The 20,747-nt window shown below is 43.1% G+C and overlaps 1 protein-coding gene across 7 annotated transcripts in view; it reads right to left on the minus strand.

Annotated features, from left to right (window-relative positions):
- The window catches only part of LOC122396135 (venom dipeptidyl peptidase 4-like), a 203,844-nt gene that overhangs the window by 40,105 nt on the left and 142,992 nt on the right, over nucleotides 1-20,747 (minus strand). For all 7 annotated transcript variants that reach the window (XM_043394280.1, XM_043394279.1, XM_043394276.1 and 4 more), the window contains 2 exons: nucleotides 15,304-15,543; nucleotides 12,823-13,058 (listed from right to left, as the gene is read on the minus strand). In XM_043394280.1, the coding sequence (XP_043250215.1) occupies nucleotides 12,823-13,058; nucleotides 15,304-15,543 (476 nt within the window). The remainder of the gene's footprint in view (nucleotides 1-12,822; nucleotides 13,059-15,303; nucleotides 15,544-20,747) is intronic.

Consider the following 20,747-nt stretch of genomic DNA (forward strand, 5'->3'; position numbering starts at 1 on the left):
GGTTCGTTGTAATTAATCCTTGGAAGTGCGAATTGGCCACTCCTAGGATTGCTAAATACACGACAAGCGTCGTTAAACAATTTACGGAAAAAAACGAAATTGCAAAACGGTCGGTGTGGCTGCTCGTTGTAAACTAATTTCGCATCCACTCTCGAACGATACGATAGAAGACTTTCTATGTAAATTCGCTTACGAAATTACCTCTTTTTCTTTTTTTCTCGACATCCAATTGTTTGCTAAATTGCAGTATATGCACTGCTCCCCTTTTTATTCGAAATTTCGCACTTTTCCGGTTACGGTCAACTGTTAACAAAAATTACTTTTCATAATCACACTTTTGCGTTGTAGCTGGAAAATGAACGGGGCTCGAAGGGATTAATAAATAACGAAAATAAAAACTTCTTTACGTTCGATCTGTTAAAAGGTAACCGTTTGCAGGGGTCCATTTAACAGACACAAATAACTGTTTAACGTTTACTCGTTCGAGAAAATAATGTTCTCCCGTTCACGATTCAGAGAATGCTTAATCAATTAGAATGTTGGCAATTAAGTTCGAAAAACGTTCGCGCATTAACGGGAACAGTTAACGAAGTTTCGATTACATCGGCATAAGCTGACCTCGCGGTTAATAGGAAAGTCGAATACAGCTTTCTTTACTTTCCGACGCAGCCAACAGAACGAAACAGGGATTCCTGCTCTTTGACCACGAAAGCACGAGTTAACGAAGTTGAAAATATGGCGTAGACTGATTCTACGTGTAAAAATAAGTTGAAAATGTAGAATAAATTTTTGTTATATGTGCTTCATCTTCGAGATAATTGCACTCGAATATTTATGGGGTACGCGATCATTCAAATGGCGCGCCAAACCACGCGTGCTCCAAGAATTTCCAGAATCGATTTTCTCGAAGACGAAGCATCCTATGAACAAACTTTATTCCACATTCTCGACTCATTTTTGCGCGTAGAATCGTTTTGAGTGCGCAGTAGTATCTTTTTTTTTCAAATTTCTGATTCCTGAACCTTGCTGGCAAACGTTAAACGTCGCCAGCATATAAATCAGGCGTCTTCTTCCGTCAACAAACTTCTCCAGGCTGGGAATTTCAATTCCTGCTATTTCCACGTTCGCTTCAGAGCGAAGCGTCGCTTTCACGGCACGAATGGCATTATTAAATATTGTTAAACGCTATCAGTCGCGAACTCGCGTTCCGATGAACTCGCTTATCTGCGGTATTCCCCGCGAATGGCATCGAAAAACGCTCGTCGCAACGTCTAGCAACGTCTGAGATGTTATTGCCGGTAGAGATGGTATTTCCCGAGCACTTCACCATCCCAGATGCTTCTTTTCGGTCGTTGCAACGGCGCGAATTCAGTTTTTAGTCAGTATTCCTGCTTCATAGGAGTGGGCTATCTCTCTTCAATGGTCCTGGTGATGAAAGTTCCACGGACTCTTTCCGAGCCATTACTGGATGCCCGTGCTCGACAAGAACCGCGGTGAATTCGCGTTGATGCCAGCTGGTCCGACGACGCTGATCACCCACCATCGACGAGTAATCGAGTCTTCTCGTGTACACGGGCCAATCTTCGGTCGTTGCACGCTCAATTTGCACGGTAACAGTCTCCATTCGTCGTGTTTACATTAAACGTTATGGCTGATGCAGCCATCGATAATAATAAACCCTTCCTGCACCAGAGTACATCCCGCCCCATCTAATTTTATTACATTAGGTAAATGTCAGGGTCCCACTGGGATATTATTGTTTTAGATTAAGTTATTCAGTCATTAACCTAACCTCAAATACGCAGCAAGATCAGTTGGTAAGATTCTTTCACTCTTAGTTAAGGAACTTCTTAATAAAACTTGTTCAGTTTCTTTAAATGGTTTTAATTCCGTGTTGTAAGTTTGTACACGAAACCAATGGACTCTGTGGCGACATCTACGTAAGTACAGATTTCGCTGCCAGAGGACGCCACGATCGGTTGTCAATATTAGGTTATGTCTACCATTAATTTTCACAGTTTTAACGCAGAGACGAACTCTATGCTTCCAAAATGGCGTAACTATTTCTCTACTGGTCGAATTCGACAGATCCACCTCTTCCAACTTTCCATAAAAGTCGTGACTTGTGTTTCCGGAGTTGCAGAATCTACCACGATGATGGCAATTTCATGGCGGCTGTGTCGTTAGCGAAGCTTTCGAAGTGTCAGCGACAGCACATCCAGCTTATTTGCTAAGATCGCCGACCGTTCAGCGAGAATTCCATTTAACTTGCGCAACTAGGACAATTGGATTCGAACGGGCGAAATGGTCGGCGAAAAGGCGAAAACGCGGGGTCTAAGACGATAGAACGAAAGAAACGAGGCACATGTTTTCCAATTGCCGGTCGTAATCAAAGAATAAAAGCCGGGAACATATTGCGAGTTATTGGTCCCCCGGGGCTGCGAGATAGCCAACCGGTAAAAGAAATAATTAACCAGTTGTATTACTTTGGGAAAAGAGCCATTTGTAACGTTCAGCCGAATAAACGGCGCCGTTCGATATCCTTTTCCCTCGAGCGATATTTTATAATAAAATTTTTAACGCGATCTACGATAAGTTTTCCGATGCTGTAACACACATCTGGCTTACGAAGTCGTTCAAATTGCAAACTGAATAATTGAATTTGTCGAGCACGTGTGTATAGTCGAGCTCTTGGAACTCATGGAAATTTGTAATACCTGAAAATTCGACTGATTCGTCGAGCACAAGCCGCCTACAACTTCACAACGTTCGCCGGGGCGGCAAGCTTCTTGGTTTTTTATCGAATTTTCAAAGTCCACCGGCAACGAAACTTCGCTAAGTGCATTAAACGCGCGTTGAAGTTCATCAAATGTGCCGAACCTATTAGGTTCGATAAGTTTTCCCGACTACCCATCGACGGAAGTTCACTTTTACCAAATATCCCCCCGACTCCTATCAAACGCGATACATGCATTAAATTCCCGAACTTTGACGCGTTCATCGATCATGCGCAAAAAACCCATCCGGCCCGGCCGGGAAACGTATTTGAATTTTCCGAACGACCACACCCGCAAACGGAAGTTCCCTAGATTCGTCAAATTTACTTACACTCGTCGTGTGTGCCCAAAACGCGGCAACTTTGCCAGGATCTGGCCAAATTTCCAAATTAAACAAACTCCCCAAAAGTTCCTCGAATTTACTCGAATCCGCCAAGTGTACCGAATTAACCGAGTCCATGAAATCCCTCGAACTTCTTGAATACGTTCACACTTCTTTCTAACCGCGAAACAGAATCCGTTAATTATCCTCGAAGGCTGCAGATTCACCACCGTAGGCTTTGCACTTTCGTTTACTCTCTCCTTGCTCGATCGTAGCCAATAACCGATGCAAATATGCTTATGAAATCGACGGATAAAATATCGGGGATTACGATCTCCTTTCATCGACTGTTCTTCGTTTCTTCCCATTCGCGCCTGACAACTTCAATCATGATTTAATCCAGGTGTCTGTGATTCGAAACTCACTGCGGCGAGCCCAATTACATTTAGCAAACAAGGTTACCGTGCTTAAAAAAATTACCAGTTAAATCCTGGGTAGAGCAAGTCTCAAAGTTTCGTGCCCCGTCATAATAGATTTCATCCCTCTATTGGCTCTCCTCCAATTCTTTCTATTCTCTCTAGTTTCTTCTGACGACATCCCCGTTAATCAAACTATCCGTGACCTAAAACCCTATCTAGCGAGTCCCTGCTAACTCTAAATCATGGTGTAGCTCTAACTGCGCTCAACAAATCTTCTTTGACACCCTAAATCTCAGATGCTCCAGGACTGAGAGACCAAGATTCCGTCATTGGTTCTCCAATTACAGCTATGAAACTCAGTTAGACGAGTCTTCTCGATCTTCGAATCCTAGAAACACAAGGTTACAAAAGCCCAGGCTACAGACTTCGACCTTCCATTTACTCTCTTCTCTCTTCCGTGCAGTTTTCCCCTATTCTCTCTTTCTTCCCTCAATCACAGCCAATTAACCGAAGCATCCGTTGGCCCCAAAAAGCTTCAGTTTCGCAGTCGTTTGCCGGAAACACGAGGTCTCAAAGGCTACCACTTCACCCGTGCAGACCCAACCCTTCAATTCTCATCCTGACGCTTCTCCGTTCCACCCATCGCTGCAACTTCTCCACTGGAAACCTCAGCTTTTGTTTGCTCTTCTCTCGCCGCCGGATTCCCTATTTTCCCCCTCGCCATCAAAGTAACCGATGCATCGGTAATGCAACAATCCCCAACTTCGGACAACGTGTTCTTTTTACGAACGGTGTTTTAGTTGTCGCGCGCTCTCTCTATATAACATTCGAAACACGACGACAGGGATTTGTTGGAAATTCGGTATCGCATTGGTAATTGATATTCTTCGGGGACGCGTTGCGTGTACCTCCCACGAAGCACGCAGCGTCATCTAGACAGGAAGTTGAAGATACAAACCCGTGACGTTAAATGCTATCTGTTCTTAGGTGTAGTCTGAACCAGCATACAACCTCTCCAGGGTATCAGGGTTACGATACGCTTAATCAGCTCGTCTGAATATCGTAATTATGCATTGCCTCCATAATACTTGGGCGTAAGTCGAATCTATCTGCGCTGGTTGGTACAAAGCTCTCGAAAACCTTTACCGTGTCCACAGAACAAAGAGTTACATCCTTGGGGGAGTTGTCCATAGACTCTGTCAGTAAAAAGGATCCAAGCGCAAACTTCCCTCCGTCATTGCACGCTAGGGTCAAGTGGATCTCTCAAACCCTATCCTCTTTGACTTGTATAACGACGTAGGGGCTAGTTTAATTTTATGCCGAGTAGCGGTGCGCAAGGCGATAGGTCAAATTCACGATCCTTGATCAGGAGATTATACAGCCGTCAGAGTCTCCAATTTACCTGTTTGGTTTATTACATTTTAATCTGTCCTCGCATTTCGATAATAGCGTAATCATCAGGCGCTGTCTACACCCCTAGTATCCTCTCATCACGCTATGAGAGTTCATAGCTCATTTGCGTATGTTTCCTGACTACTGTGCCTCGAATATGCAGCTCGTTGTTCTATTCATTTCCATTTCCCATAATATTACATCGTGGTCCAGCCCCTTGTGGATGATGTTAGGTTGCTAAACGTTTTTATTCGTTTTCGCTTGAAAGCGGGGTAGGCAGCGATTTTTGTCTCGGACTAAGGTTGCGTTAGAGTGTTTGCAGCCCCATAACTCGAATCGTGGATCAAAATTGTCACTCGAAAGCGGGATTTAGAGTGACTGGACTTCGATACGCTCCAGGGAGAGGGGACTACAGCTGCTCGATCCCAGTGTTGATGGAGTTGTTCGGGGTTGGAGTAGTTTCCGGAGCGTCACGGGTCTTCGCGGTCTTCGGCCGTGAACTTTGCGCGACAGAAATACAAAATCGGCGGGGTCTTGAAGCGTCGCGCGAATTATTGACGGGCCATTAGCACTAGCTGGGAGGGATTTCCTTAATGGAGGAGCCCGGCAGGGCCAACATAGACGTTCCAGCAGCGTAAACACATCACTAACTAGCTACGTTTGAACCGGCTGTTCTGTTTACAACGTCCTAATGATTAATTCATGCGAGCGTCAGCGAGACGGCTGGCTCCTTCGCCTCAGCTTCTAGAATAACGCGTAACGAGGTTACTTCGTTAAGTTCATTAACTATGTGCGAATAACGACAGGAAGCGCGGCTGAGTCGAGCCGTTGTTCGAATCATGCGCGCGGGGGTGGCGAGGGCCTCGGTTCGCCGCGATGCGAATCAACAAGAACGTCGTCTTGGATCCGGAAAACTCGAAACAGTCGACGAAACGTTTCGAGTTTCCACGGTCGTCGGAGAGTAGAGGGGGGAGGGGACGGAGTTTTCTTTGATACAAGGGATGGAACGGGAACACCTGGCGAGGGACCTCGCGAATGCTAACGACGCGTGAGATTTTGGTCGGGGAATGAAATAGTTTCGGGGGCGCATACGTCGATATTTCCATGTCAACGTTCGACGCCCACCGCCGCCTCGAGAGGAAATTATTTTTCCCGCTGCCTTCCGCGTGTTTTTCTTTCAACATTGAACGTTTTCTACAACTGGAGCACGGTTCCTTGACAGCCCAAAGAATAGCGCTTTCTCTTTGCTCTTCACCAGAGCTCGAGAATACTTTATCGTACGTGGCAGACCGAGATTGAATTTGTTGCAAAGTTATTATTGCAACGGAACGTGGTTTCCAGACGTTACGCACAGCGGATGATCGTCTTCCGGAACGGTCAGTCTGCCTCTGACAAAATATTTTCGAACTTGCTCGCGGAACTCGGTTTTCTTTACTCCGAGTTAATTTCTGAGAAAATCTTTCACGTTTATAGGATCTTGCACGGAAGGGAGTGTGCACAGACGTTTTGTTCAATCGAGGTCCTCCGACGGTTCACGGACTCAAATTATGCAGGAACCTTTGACAGGGAACCATTCCAGACACGATTTAATCAGTTTAATGAAGGTGTTCACCTGTACAGCTTACATCGGACGAGTAATATACTACGTGCACTCGAAACGCGCGTCGTTCTTGTGTTACGTCACTTGCTAGATTAACGATCCCATACAGAGGCATATACGGGTGACCATAAATGGCGCGCTTGTAAGTGGCTGAGGTGCTTCGTTACTTTGTCATACGAGCAGACAGACCCGGTTTACGGGCGTACCTATAACTCCGTGCCATTTTCTAATTAAAATGTTGCGAACCTTGCGCGACCGAACTCCGGCAACTTCGCGAATTCGAATATAAACTCTGACCGCTTTCTCATTTCGCGCTATTGTAATAGTCTAACTAACCCGGGACAATTCTGCGATCTATTAATGACTATCGACTAGAAACGATTCCGTACAGACGACGAACTTCTAACTACCGCCGCGCTGCATTCTGAAACCGCAAGACACGCACATTACCTAAACGTATTGGACAGTTTCTACGCCGGACACCAACTCAGAAAACCTCGCAAACCGCCTGGTCATTGAATCTGGACCCCGGACAGTGATCAAATATTCGTAAATTGGGGTAAAAATGATTTACGAATGGATTTAAAGGAACGAAACGATGTCCTTTCTAAAATTCGAAGGAAATAAATGTTGAAAAGTTTGCATACAAAAGGTGGAGGGTGTATCTAGCAACTGGGACAGTCTGTAATTCTATTGCAAGCGAAGTCAGAAAAAAAATACCGGACAATTTGGAGCAAGTTGGACGCGGAAGAGGATAAAAAGGCAGCCGGAAACAAATCGCGGTAATCATCCAGTAGTTCTCAGCACGAAATTCACTTCCCGTTGCTCCACAACCGCCGCATTCACTCAATCTATCACCGGCTGACTTCTTCCTTTTTCCCCCCGTTTCAAGTGGGCGCTGGCGGGGCGATGTTTCGTTACGCGAGAGATAATAATCGCAAAATTCAGGGTGAAACTACAGCTTTGATTCCGGCATCTTGTGGCGTCGATTTTTGAGACTAGAACGGAGGTACGGTCGCTGCAGATATTTATTTACGCTCAAAATCTGTTCGATTCGGCAAGAAATAAGACGATTGACCCACTGTAAGTTTAAAGTGACCCACGTTAAGATTCACATGGCCCACAGCAAGTTTGAGGCGACTCATTGTAAGTTTGAAGTGACCCACACCAAGTATCGAGTGCCCCACGATAAGTTTCGAGCCACCCACGATAAATTTAGAATACCGCGTACTAGGAATAGAGTTTCGAAGTAGTTCGAGGGGATCGACACGAACGACTCGCCGTATATAAAGTAAGTTTTAGGTGAAATGAAGCTAATGTTTGGTGCGGTTTGTCTACCGAGGGACCAGAAGCGTCTGAGAAAATGGCGAATCTACCCGTGTAAAATGGCCGCAAAGTGGAAGCTGGCCTCGGTCTCAGCGGTGCAATAGAACCAGCGCAGTTTGTGATGGAGTAGGCTCGAGTTGAAGTCCCAAAGCACTTCCCCGCGACCCTCTCCGTTCCCCAGGATTCTACGACTGAGCCATTCGCAGACCAAGACGATTAATCCCTAACTTTCTTTATCGAAGCTTTCCGCGTGATTTGAAACTGATCCGGAACGCCGATTACTTTTCCCCGCGTTGATTATGAGCACATATTGGGCAATCGATTGTTAAAGTTCTCGTAGCCCAATTGTCTGGCACGTCGTGCAGTCAATTTTTTTCCCGGGAAAGACCTGCTTCTCAACCCAGTTTCATCGCCATAAAAAGTGTACACCAGCCGTACCGACGGAATGCTAAAATTCGCGCTTCAGTTCCCTCAGAAAACAAATTTCGAGCTCGAACTTGCTCCCATCGTTCGGTCCGTAGCAAACAAGCGAGTCCAGTTTTCAGTCTCGCGATATTCCCCGCTACGATCCTACGAAAACGCAAATACAAGCTTGTTTATTCCCGCTAATTTCTTTCTAAGAAACAAAAAAACTCAATCTTCGGTTTCGCGAGAGGCCAGGCCCCGGTTTTAATTAGTCCATAAGCTCCAGGAGTCATCAAACAGAGTCAAACTCGATTGTGTTGGGTTTAGTATGTTGTTTTAGGTATGGGAGAAACATATGATCTAGAGCTGGGCTAGATATTGCTCTCAAGTACAGTTATTTTACACTTGCCACCCTCAAGTTCATTACAAATAAATAACTATACTACTTTCTTAGTGTCCAAAAGTTCCAGGATCCTTGCTTTAATGCCTCTCAATGATATCAGAATTTGGCTACTATTAGACTAATTGCACCTTCAAAACAAGTTTCCATAAAACTCCAGCTTTCACAGGAGGTTGAGTTACCACCTTAGGGGATGGCGACGACGCGTAAGCGCCAACGCCGTGAAATCTCCGGTCAGAGTCGCGTCGTCTACGGTGCCGTAAGTCGTCGTTGCTGTGGGTATGCGATAACTATGCGAAACGGCCGACAAAGACGTTGCTAGAATCGGCGGAATGCAAACGGTGGGTTATCCTCGCGATGTTCGGAAAGATAGTGGGCGCACGAAATGGCTCGGAAGTAATTTGCAAAGTAAAAGCCAAACTTGCACCACTTCGCCACTGGAAAGTAGCTCGGGGCTGGTTCTCACTTGGCAAGAAGTCGCGTATTTAATTGCGCGTTTATAAATTAGATGAGAACCTCCGTAAAAGGAATGCCTACTCGTGCAGACCGGTGATGGAGAAGCGATCAAGGGAACGTGATAATTGAACAGTGGACAGATTGCAAGGAAAAGTATCTAAACACTGAAGTTGGGAATCAGAGACCTCTCTTTCTGTTATAAATTAATTCTGTCAGGGTCAGACTTCCAGTTAAGTTAGTGTCAGTCACTGGAAAGTGATCAACCTGAGCTGGAGGACGATATTTATACAGTTGATCGGTTATAGGGTTAAGTGTCTGAAGATTGATGATGTTTGTTTGGGTTGGTTCAGTTGGGGTACGAAGATACAGTGATGTTTGAGTCGAAAGTTGGTTGAGGAGATTCCAATATGTATGGAAAATAGGTATGGTTGAGGTTTGAGAATGTTTGATGATGATTGATTGCGTTTAATAATGGGCTTAGACCTTAGAAATGTTTGATAGACTTCCAATGCACTTGGCAAACAATGCATACCATGATTTGGTTTATGTTTGACAATGTTTGATAGTGTATTTCATGTCCAATTGTTGTATTAGAATGTACGTCGATGTTTGAGCTGTTCTAGGTGATCTAAGTGGTTGGTCATGATCCTGTGAGCGATGGAACAAATAGAGGGATAGCGTAACACACGTATTAGTCCCAGATATACCGAATAATATCACCGGTTGGCGTTTTCATCATCGCGAAAAAGAGCACCGATCGTTATTTAGAGCAACGAGGTTCGCGTCACGGTTCCTGCACGGCGTTGTGCGTTACAGGAGCCTCTGAATGCAGAGTCAATCGTAATTAAGGTAAGTGAACTTGGACGTGCGCTTTCATCGGTGTACAGACTTTCGGAAATGTCAATTCGTAGCCCGGGGGATTAAGCATCGATCGAATTAGACTCCCGGTAGAAATTTCCGTGGTTCGCGGAGGCGACGATCGACCCTCGCTTAGAAACGTCACAAGGCGATCAATTTACCATCGGTAAATTTGATAGAAATTGTATTGCAAACTGTAGATTGCAATCGAGGTACAGTAAAAATCGTTAACATCGTCGGACGAGTTCATATTTCAAACGTTCACAATACATTTTGCGCCCGGCGAAGAAATCATTTCCCATGTAAAAAAAAATATAAAAAAAAAAAAATCTATTGAAATCGTCAATCCGACAGAATTCTCTCTGTACACTCGTCGGTTATTGAAAATTCGTTTCATTGTAAAGCGTATTTCGAGCGATCGCCAAAGGGGAATTTTTCCAACCTCTATCTCGACCTCGTATGAAAACGATCTGCGATCGATCGATTACGATTTTTATTTTAAACACGGCTATCGAACCGTATTTTCGAAATTCTACGGGATTGGTTTCGGTTCGGAACAGATATAAGAGTTCTTGTCGAAAAGTAATGTTTTTGGAAATTCTCTACGTTACAATTTTTGCTCAACTAACAACTGATTAACTATTGTCCGTCAAATTATCAGAAATGGTTAGAAAATCGTGGCTACTGTCATGTCGCCTGCCACACCCTGAATATTACATAACATGGATTTCCCCTTTCTTCCTCCCCCCACCCTCTCTTCCTTTTACACGTGAAATAAAACTTTGTTAGTTTGTTCTAAAAAAAAAAAAATTTGAGTCAAAGGAGTTTAACGCGTCGGTATTTTAATTTTAATTATGGTTCGTAATTCCGTGATAAAAACGTTGTAATGGTGATAATAATTAACATGTTAATTAAAACGTCATAATAATATGCGGGAAAGTATCGCAAAGGCTGAACAGAAATGGTATTCGCGCTTTTGTGAAGCCAAGCCGCGTTAGTCGCAAACGGTCGACCCCGTTATTTGCATCGCTGCTTATTAACTTTTTCCTTTGAAAAGTCGAGGAACGATTTTCCCCCCGTATTTTTGTTGCAGCTTTGTCGAAGAAGGTGGGGCGGGTAGGGGGGGACGGAGGGGGTTAGGGTAGAACCCCTAAGGCGATTTCCAGTGTTTTCACGAACAGATATCAAGCACAAAGGCGGTAAGAGGAAAGGTCTTGCGGAAAATCAACTCTCGTTCGACTAGCCAGCGGAAATATTGGCTCGTTTAAGTACAACTTTCGATGGAATTACGGAGTGAGCTGCGGGCTTTGAGAAAAGAGAATTCCAATAATCATTCATCTTTCGTTGACAGAGTCACCTTTGTCGGCCCGTCCTTTGACAATTAATCGCTGACTAATGATTCCTCGAGGCAGCGTCAGGAAATATTCAAACATTGTTCACGAGTGTTCAATTACGAAGTGAAATGGATTTTACAGCGTAACAATGTTCTCGTTACTGGGTAACGTTAAAGGTGATGGAAGGTTGATAGAAGGTTAAGCGGAAAGAAAAATTCGTCCGAAAAATTAAAATAAAGAGCAGATAGGGGATTGAATGGGGTAGGAAAATGAATTTTATCAGTAATTTCCGCATCAACCCCCCCAAGATACAATGGCGGGGAGCGAGGATATTTCATCGAGCAATTTAATCGATATGATGAATCTCATTTTAACTTCTTTAACGGCGCGGAGATTGAATTAGGTGGGTCGAGCACAGTATCAATGCCTAACGGTGCGTTTACGTGATAAATGATAACGTTCTTTAGGCGGGCGTCGTTCCCGTAGCGACGGTTGCCCCGTGACTTTACGAGGATCTCCAATATCGTGTCCCCCTGGCGTAATATCGTTCCTTATGAGCCATATTTTATCGGGAAATAATGGAAAGTACGTAGGTAAGTCCGTGTACTTAATGTCGATATTTGAACGCCTCGGCTCCTCGATTGCCGCCAAGATTTAAGGCCCGCCCTTCCTAGCGTGAGAAATTCCTTCCACGGACCGTCGATACGAGTCTTTATTATGTACACGGTGCCCCCGAAACAAATACCGAACTCTCCAACGAATAAGAAATTTTTTAATTATTTTTACAGACCTTCGATTTAATTCTAGACAGAGAGACAGTGACAATAGTCTTTGGACGTCCACCATTGTGGGCAACAGTCGCACGATTTAGGATGTCCTAAGGACTCTAAGCCCGAAGTAGGGCTCGAATGTTCGAAATTCCCTCTGAAATGCTAATTTGGAGAGCCACAATTAATGGCAGATTCATAATGCTTCCAGGTACGTTGGCCGCGGTTGGGTGCGCCCATTCGTTAAAGCATAAGAGATTGCGTTGTGTGGTGATTTATGATCTAACAACCATTTCTCATTCTTTTAATACCTCAAAGTACTCTTAAATAATACATAACAAATTCAAGACTCTTCCTCGAAAAGGTCCTTAAGGTTAAACCACTGTACTATCAAAAAATCTGATTTGTAATAGTTAAAAACAAGACGATAGAGTGGATTCTTGGTAAGCCAGTCAAGATACACCTGGAGCGTCCACCTATGAACATCAAACGCTAATCTCTGATCCAGATCCAAAGGCCAGCTGTCCCCCAGCTACGTTGTCCGAAGGGATTTCGAGCGTACCGAAAGGGCGAACAGTAAAGTTTCTCGATCACAGACCGCGTTAACAGCTCCCTAGTTTGTCCGGGTCCACCGTCCACGTACAGAATCCCCTCCCATCTTATCGTAATGTGACTTTCGAGCATCGCCCGGCAGCTTAGAGTGAACTTACAAGAGGCGTAACGGTCCGGCTGTTTGCAGCCGTCGAGGATTTTCGATTGTACTTACAGGTACGAATTCTCTTGATCCCAAGAAACTATCTCCGTTACGACGAAGTGGCCGGAAGTTAGCGCGGAGGTGGTCGCCCTGCCGGAGGATGCATTCGTAATAGCGACAACATGCCTCCAGTGGCTGTCGTTCTCCTGCCTTTGCGGCAGAATCGTCAGGAACGAGTTCCCGTCGTCGCTGAACAACGGCGGCTCGAACTGCTCGACCCATCCGTGTTCCTCGAAGTAAGGCGGCGCCTGAAAAAGATGAATATTTTATTCCCTGCCCCTCCGGGAACGTAATCCTTCCTCAGCGAAAAATTGTACGCCGCGGCGCGAGACCGACTCTACGAATCCACCGTCTATGAAGCATTACGTTCGCGTTCGATAAAGTGCTTTCTATTTTTACTTCGACACCGCTCGCCCAATTCGACCAAAAACCACCCTCTTTCATTTCTGGGACTAATTCGGACAGCGGGAAAGCGAAATTTTGAATTACATTACGAGTATAGCAGCTTGGAATTATAATCAGACTGCTTGGTGGAAGATTACGGTAGATGATTCGTAAAACGAACTGGAGTGATTCCAAAATTGAACGTTCAATTTACGAATCAAAAACAACCCTGGGAAAAATTGTAATGGAAGATTCTAGAAGTCGAAATAGAACGAAAATCAAGAATACCAATTTGTTGATGGAGGCTTCGTTTAAAAGTTATTAACGTTTAAAGTTCCGCTCGTACTGAATTGTTTTCTCGAAAATGCGTAGGATTTCAGGGGTATGTCTATTCACCAAAAATGATTGTAATCGACCCCTGCAACCGAAAATAATTTTTTCAGAATGATTTGAAATTTTTTTTTTCGCCGAAAAGTTTCAGCACCTAACCCTGTCGATTTTCCTTAAAAATTCGTTTTTGATTTTTAACAAATATCTTTGACGCTCTACATAAAAGTTGTCCAATACTTTTTTGTAGGTACCCATGAGCTCTACGTCAGGAAAAAATTTCATTGAAATATATTCACTATTGTAGGAGTTATGGTCGTTTGAAAATTGCCCTACTTTTATGGGGTTTTTATAACTTTACGAGGTTAAGGAACAATTTTTCCAAAATTTTTAAAATTTCTACATATTCCTCACCAAAATACGCGTTGTTTATATTTTGAAACATTAAGATCGTCCAATCCGTTCAGGAGTTATGATTTATTAAACATATGCATGAAATTTCAGGGAAACGTGTCAATGGTATGGTCAGACATTATATTATCGGTAAGGAATTTTTTTCTCGAAAGTACGTAAGATTTCGGGGGAATGTCTATTGACCAAAAATGATTGTAATTGACCCCTGCAACTAAAAATAATTTTTTTAGAACGATTTAAAATTTTGTAATTTAATTTTTTAATAACGTTTTAACGAAGCCTCAGTCAAGAAATTGATACTCTTGATTTTCGTCTTATTTTGGCCTCTAGAATCCCCCATTAAAATTTTTAACCGTTATAATCTTCTAAATGTTAGATTAATTTTAAACGTACGAGTGTAAGATTAAAATATTTTTATTCGGGAATAATAATTGTCCTCTTCATCGCGAAGAGAGCACTCACGTAATGGGATTATCGCGCGTCGAGCTGAAGTATTTTGTGTTTGGGTATCATACTGTGGGAATCTACGCGACATAGAAACCGGAATCCGTCAAATTAAAAAATTTTTAAGCTCGGTCCTCGAGCCCTCGAACTATTTACGCCCACTTCAGTATCAACTTGGGAACGCGAACGCTTTGATACGGGCCTCCAGCTCGATTTAAAAACAAGTTTTTTTTAATCGGAATCCCCCGCTGAAAGTTTTCACCCCAAAATACTCGTGCCAATTAAAACTATTAAAAAAGCTCTATTAACTCTAGAAAGACCACAAGTCGTCGCGTTGAACACTGAGAATAACTTCTGCGCTATCCAAATTAACACGCTGTACGGAATAATTAATATCTCGTTAAATACGAGAGATATTCCCACCCCGAAACATCGTTGCGGAGACGCGCCAAGTTTCAAATCTCTAGCTACCCCGCTGTGTTTTATATTACATCCGAAACTCTATCTCGAGAAATAATATTAATAACCCCAAATTTAAAATTCCACTATCGTTCGCGGTATCTTTTACGCGAAACTCTGAAAGCCGCCGGAAAAGCGACGGTCTCGAATAAGTATTATCCCCGTAATCCGCGTCACTCCGGCAGAAAATAACTCGTGAAAAGATATCCACGGTTGGAGGACACTAAACACCCCGCAAAATTCTCGGCGACTCGACGTCTAATTAAAGAAGAATCCCGTGTTTTACGGGACGATAAAGGGGTTCTTAAATTTTAACGAAAACCGTTCCCGTTCGTCGTCGGGGGCAAAAAATCTGCCAGGCTCGCCAAAATCTCCTTGGCTCGAGACTTATCGGGCCATCTTGTCAAAGCTAGGAATTAGTTGGTTCTTGGAAAGAGTTCTCGGAGGTGGGGGTGGTATACGTACGGAGGTGCAATTCGGTACAGGGCCGTCGACGTAACAGAAATGGAAGTACGCCTTGTTCTGTACTCGGTTCATCCAGGTCGCGTAGACGAGATTGTCCGTCGGAAAAGCGACGGCAGATAAAATCCGCTCCGTGGAGGATAACTCGGCTGGATGTTCGATTTCAGTTAAGCTCGCGTTACCTCGGACCACCTTCTCTAAGTCGACGTAGAACAGCTTCACCGTGGGATTGGTTGTACCGCTCTGAAACAGAATGCACGCGCGGCCACGTTAGTAGCGATCGATGTCGTTACCCTGATTAATAACGTCGATCCGTTCGTATTTCCCGCCTACGTTCGCGCGACGCCATTAGACGAATTCGCAAATGGCGCCCGGCGTGGCTTTCAGCCGCTACTCTCTGCGGGGAACGTCTCACCGCTCGTCTATAACTCGGAACATTCGGTAAACGCGCCTGGTTCCCCTTTGACAATATTTTTCGAGCGGGAAAAAGTTTCGTGGAAACGCAAATACGCGGAAGGATTCGCGACCGTGGATTTACGTCTCCGAGAGATTCGAAAAATTCGACGTTGCTCGCGTTTTCGTAAAGTTTCAGCCATAAGGAAACGTTCGCTGCGTCTCGTGACGGACGATAAAATTCGAAAACGAATCGACGACTGATTCTCGATCGACCAGGAACGCGTTAAATTTCAACTCCACTCTCATTATCCCCCAAGTAATTCGCAAATTCCCGAACAATAACCTGGCGAATTCTATCCTCGGAATTTCTGTGTTTTCCCAACGCTGTCGAGGAAATTAATTTTCCGAAGCTTAGTTTTCTATCCGCGAAGATGGTCGATATTTTCAGGTTGATCTTGTAGCTTTTCGCGTTAATTCGTAGCTAGTTCCATGAAATGCTAATTAGCTGTTCCCTCAACGTTTTGCACATGTTCGAGATACTTCGATGAACCCTGGGTTCCAAGATTCCCAAAATAACTTCGTATCGCTCCGTGCGGAGTGCCCGAAACAAATATCTGCTGCTCGATCGCGCGGAACTATTCGATAGAAAAATCGCTTAGTTTGTCGGGGGGGGGAAAGGCCCGCTTTGGTGCTCACTCCGCCCCATTCTCTTTAAACTCAAGTCGCGGATAGATTTCCGGCGGAGACCGGAACTAATTACCGTGGTAGTAATTAAATTTTGATATGACGTTCTGATTAAATTCTCGTCCGCGTTCGCTGAACGCAGTTGAATTGTGGAATGCAGAATTTATGTCCTTCGTTCTTTAATATCGCTACGACAGAACAAACGTTTCACTTAGCAGTGACGTAATCGCGGTCTACACTGGGTGTCCAGTTAGGAACGAACCATTTACCTTTTCGAAAACCAAAAAACCACAAGTGGTACACATCGGTATCCATGGAACGATTCAGCTAAAAATTTAATCAAATCTTGAGACGAGAATGTGGAACTCATATTCCAAGTTTCATTGAAATTCATTCGGTCGTTCAGACGCATTAAGAGTTCAACGAATGTATAGTTCGGTCGAGCGAAAGTAAGATTCGGTGACAGCAGCGGTTGATGACCCGTCGGTGGGTCACAGTTACGAGTCGATTATACATGACAGAAGTTGAGCTATACATATGGTGTCGTTAATCTAAGAAAGTACAGTACTTTTGTAGTACTATCTAATCTAAAACCTAAAATCTGTATTTATTTAAAGAAGACTTATTTGAATTGGTTATGAGATTTGAATTTCGCCATTTTTTCGTGAATAACAAAGAAATTCGTTTCATTGAGATTTTAAGAGAGCAATATTTCCCTTCCAGAGGACCATACTGTGGTTTACCGCAAATCAACAGGGCTACGCACTGGAGAGTTGAAAAATGTATAGGGAACGATGGCGGAATAAAAGCTGGAAGAAAAATGGTTCTGAAACTTTTCGTAAAAAGAGGATACTTTACATCGGATAGCGCGCAAAAAAAGAAATAAAAAGAGAAAAAAAAAAAATGCACATCGCTACTGGAAAAAAGCAGCGGCACGTAAAAAAATCGAACCTCGTGTAGAACGTTCGGGGTGAAACGACTCGATGCGTTCGGAATTTATTATGGGGGAAGATCTCGAACGAGACCGACGTTTTTGAAATATTTAAAGCGCGAAACCGTGGAATCGTGAACGCTTCAGACGGTGACTTTTGAGAACGTAAAATGCTCAGACAGAATGGCGATTTAAAAATTTACGATCAAAACGTTGAATCCCGGAAATATGAAATTTCCCTAAATTATTACAATTCGTGGTTCAGCCTGGCACGAAATTTTTACAACCACGATTTCCCCTAAGCGATTTAAATCGTGGTATTGTAATCTGTGAATGCTGAATGGCAGTTTATAACAAACGCGACATTTGTAATTAATTTTCATACAATTTCGAAATACAAATTGTACACAAGTTTGGCGATATTATTAATATTACTATCGCTGCAAGGGCGGGTTTATAAAATTGAATAATTCGTAAATATAATATCAGATATACCTAACACTGGTTTCACATATGTCTATAATTTAATCTCACGGTATAGAAATTCTGAAACAATTTCGTCTACTGAAGATATAATTAATTTGTAATTATATATGTCGTTTCCACTGATTATTCAAATAGAAACTAATACATTGGAATATTATATCGAAAAATAACGTCAACCATTTACAAAGCAACAATGAACAAACGAGCAGAGAGAATAATATTTCCCGAATCATATTCGACCGTTCTAATGTGACGTAACGTTCGCCAATGCAAAGATGGCGGAAGTATTGACGAGAAACTGTGTCCTCGCCATTGTATTGGGAAAACCGGAAATTCTGTCGCCCCCGACACCGCCCAGGACCTCGGATCGCTCGTTGCGTGTTCGTCAGACCGGTCCTTCGCCACCTCGCCTCGATTCCCTTTTTCTCTCTGTCCATTTCACCGTGAAACCTCTGTGATCTTTAAATGGAACCTTTGCTCCATAGATCTCGAATTCGTGACGAGTATCAAAGCGAGCCACTTTGACCATAGGAAAATGAGTTTTCGCGAGCACGCGTTGATGGGTGAAAGATGTCCAGCGAACACATCATCATTCTGCAATGCGACTATCACACATTTTTAATTTATATGCTATCGTTAAAAAATATACAACAAGTGATTTAATGGTCGAGTTAATGAGAGTATAAATTTAAATCTCTGTTGAATCGAAGCATCTTCTAAGGTCGACGTCAAATATTCTGGCTGCTCGAGGTCACTTCAATAGTAATAATATTTAGCTCTTGCTTTAATTACTAAATCTGTAAGGAAATCTCCACAGCAGAAGATTCTATTTAGATAGTTGAGGTAGATTGACAGAGTAACTGGATAGTGTAGTGAGATCTCTTAGGTATTCCTCACACTTGAAACGCGTGTTCTGCGCACATTTTAGTTTCTTATCTGTTAGAGAATTCCTAACGTGAATTCTATTTAGATAATTAGGGCAGATAGGGCAGAGCAGCTCGATGGTATAGTGGAATCTGTGCTATTTCTGATATTAAAATACACGATTCCGTTTAAATACATAGACCTAGCTGGAGAGAATAATGGCGTCGACTACTAAATAACTTTGAGCGGCCAAAATAGTTTGCGCTCGCTTCACAGATGCATTTCTTTCGTCCAAGAAATCGTCTTCCTTTCGCGACACAATTTTCCATAAAAGTCAAAAGGTTCTCTATTCCAGGGGATACATCTATCAAACAGTATTTTATTCAGAGTAGATGCAACTCGGAACATATTTCGAGATTGGTAGAACAAATAAAACTCGGTGCATTTCTTGAGAATGAAAATAATTTAACATATTCGTGTAATATTTTTTGAAACCATATCGTCAACATCATTCTTGTCGTTCTTCTATCATCTATCCACTCTTTGATTACCAGTTATACTCTTCCCTGGTATAATCCGCTCTTCGATATCACCAACAATCCTCATCGATACCACAATCATCGAACAACGGGGTTGAAATTCACACGTCGAACCAATTTTTGTAAAAGAGGGATAAGAGCGCGTGCTGTCCTTTCCAATGGCAAAGAGTCCTCGACTTCAGCTCGCGGCTCTACCGAACGCGAAAGGAAAATATTAACCTCGATGTCCACGTCACCCCATTAAAGGGGAACAACCAAAAATGTACATGGTCGAGATCCACTTAATAAATTTCAATTCAGTTTTCGTCAAATGAATTCCGAGCTCCAGAACTCCGTAAACTATTTATTTCAGAGTTCTGAAGATTCTTTTACCGACAAATTCGATCAGAATTAAATGAATCGTTTAGCGACAACCGGGAAGTTGGATATTGAAAAGATTATTCACTATTACGTCCTGGGTGCAAGCAATTAATAATTATTCCATCGATTCGATTAACGTTAGTTTAGTAATACTATAATATCGATACCATTAATGTATAGTAACATTAATGCCGTGGTAATGCGAAATTAAACCATGCATATTCAGTTTCGTACACTAACTACCCGAAGATCAATATATTGACATTAACACGGGACTGCCAATGCGACGACAACTAATGAGGTGCTACTAATAACGTACAATCAATACTATTCGTGGTGATATTTAAATTATCGTTTTCCTTATTCCCAGACCGACCGTGGACGCCAATCAACTGCGGCAACATTATTTGCGGTCAAGCTGCGATAATTATCATAATTTTATGAAGTTCCTACCATTCAATGCACTCGCGATACCACCTAACACGTCAAATTTCCACCGCCATAGCAACGCTGAAGAGCAGTTAGACTAATTTCGAACGTTTTAAAATTTTATATTGTAATATAAAAACAAAAAACCTTCGAATCTCTTTGCAAACTACATTACAGAGTGAAATTTAACCAGAAATTGAAATTCACGAATCACGGTTTTCCAATGAAATGCAATGAAGCATTTGACGATATTTCATCGTGTTTTTCGAAATCCGAATAATTTACTGCTTATTCGATCGCACGGTGAAATTTATATTTACTCGTCGCGAAATATACTATATATCATTTGATTATCGAAATTTGGACTATTGTATAACGAGCGACGAGTAAACAAATTTACTCTTTATTTCTATCCGGGGGAGGAATTTTACTCATCCCCAGGTGTCCGCCGAGTCGGAGATTCTTCTCATTCGCGGACGAATTTCCTCGGTCGAAGGCGAAGAAATTGGACAAAGTACAAACTGCCCAGGACGTTGTCGTCGTCCTGGTCCTGCGGCCTCCGTGCTAGCAATTTGCGTTGATTCTTCTTCTTTTTTTTTCGCTTGGCCAACGGCTCGCCCAGCCGGGATAAACGCCCGTGACACACTAGATTTACTTAGCCCCATCGCATTAAATTCTTTCCGCAGCCATACTCGAAACCCCGATGCACTTTCCATTTACCCTCCTGTCAGCCACGTTAACTCCGGGAACCGGTCGCG

The sequence above is a fragment of the Colletes gigas genome, unplaced genomic scaffold, assembly GCF_013123115.1.
Source record: "Colletes gigas isolate AHSC1104 unplaced genomic scaffold, ASM1312311v1 Colletes_gigas_Sc00007, whole genome shotgun sequence".
Taxonomy (NCBI): Eukaryota; Metazoa; Arthropoda; class Insecta; order Hymenoptera; family Colletidae; genus Colletes; species Colletes gigas.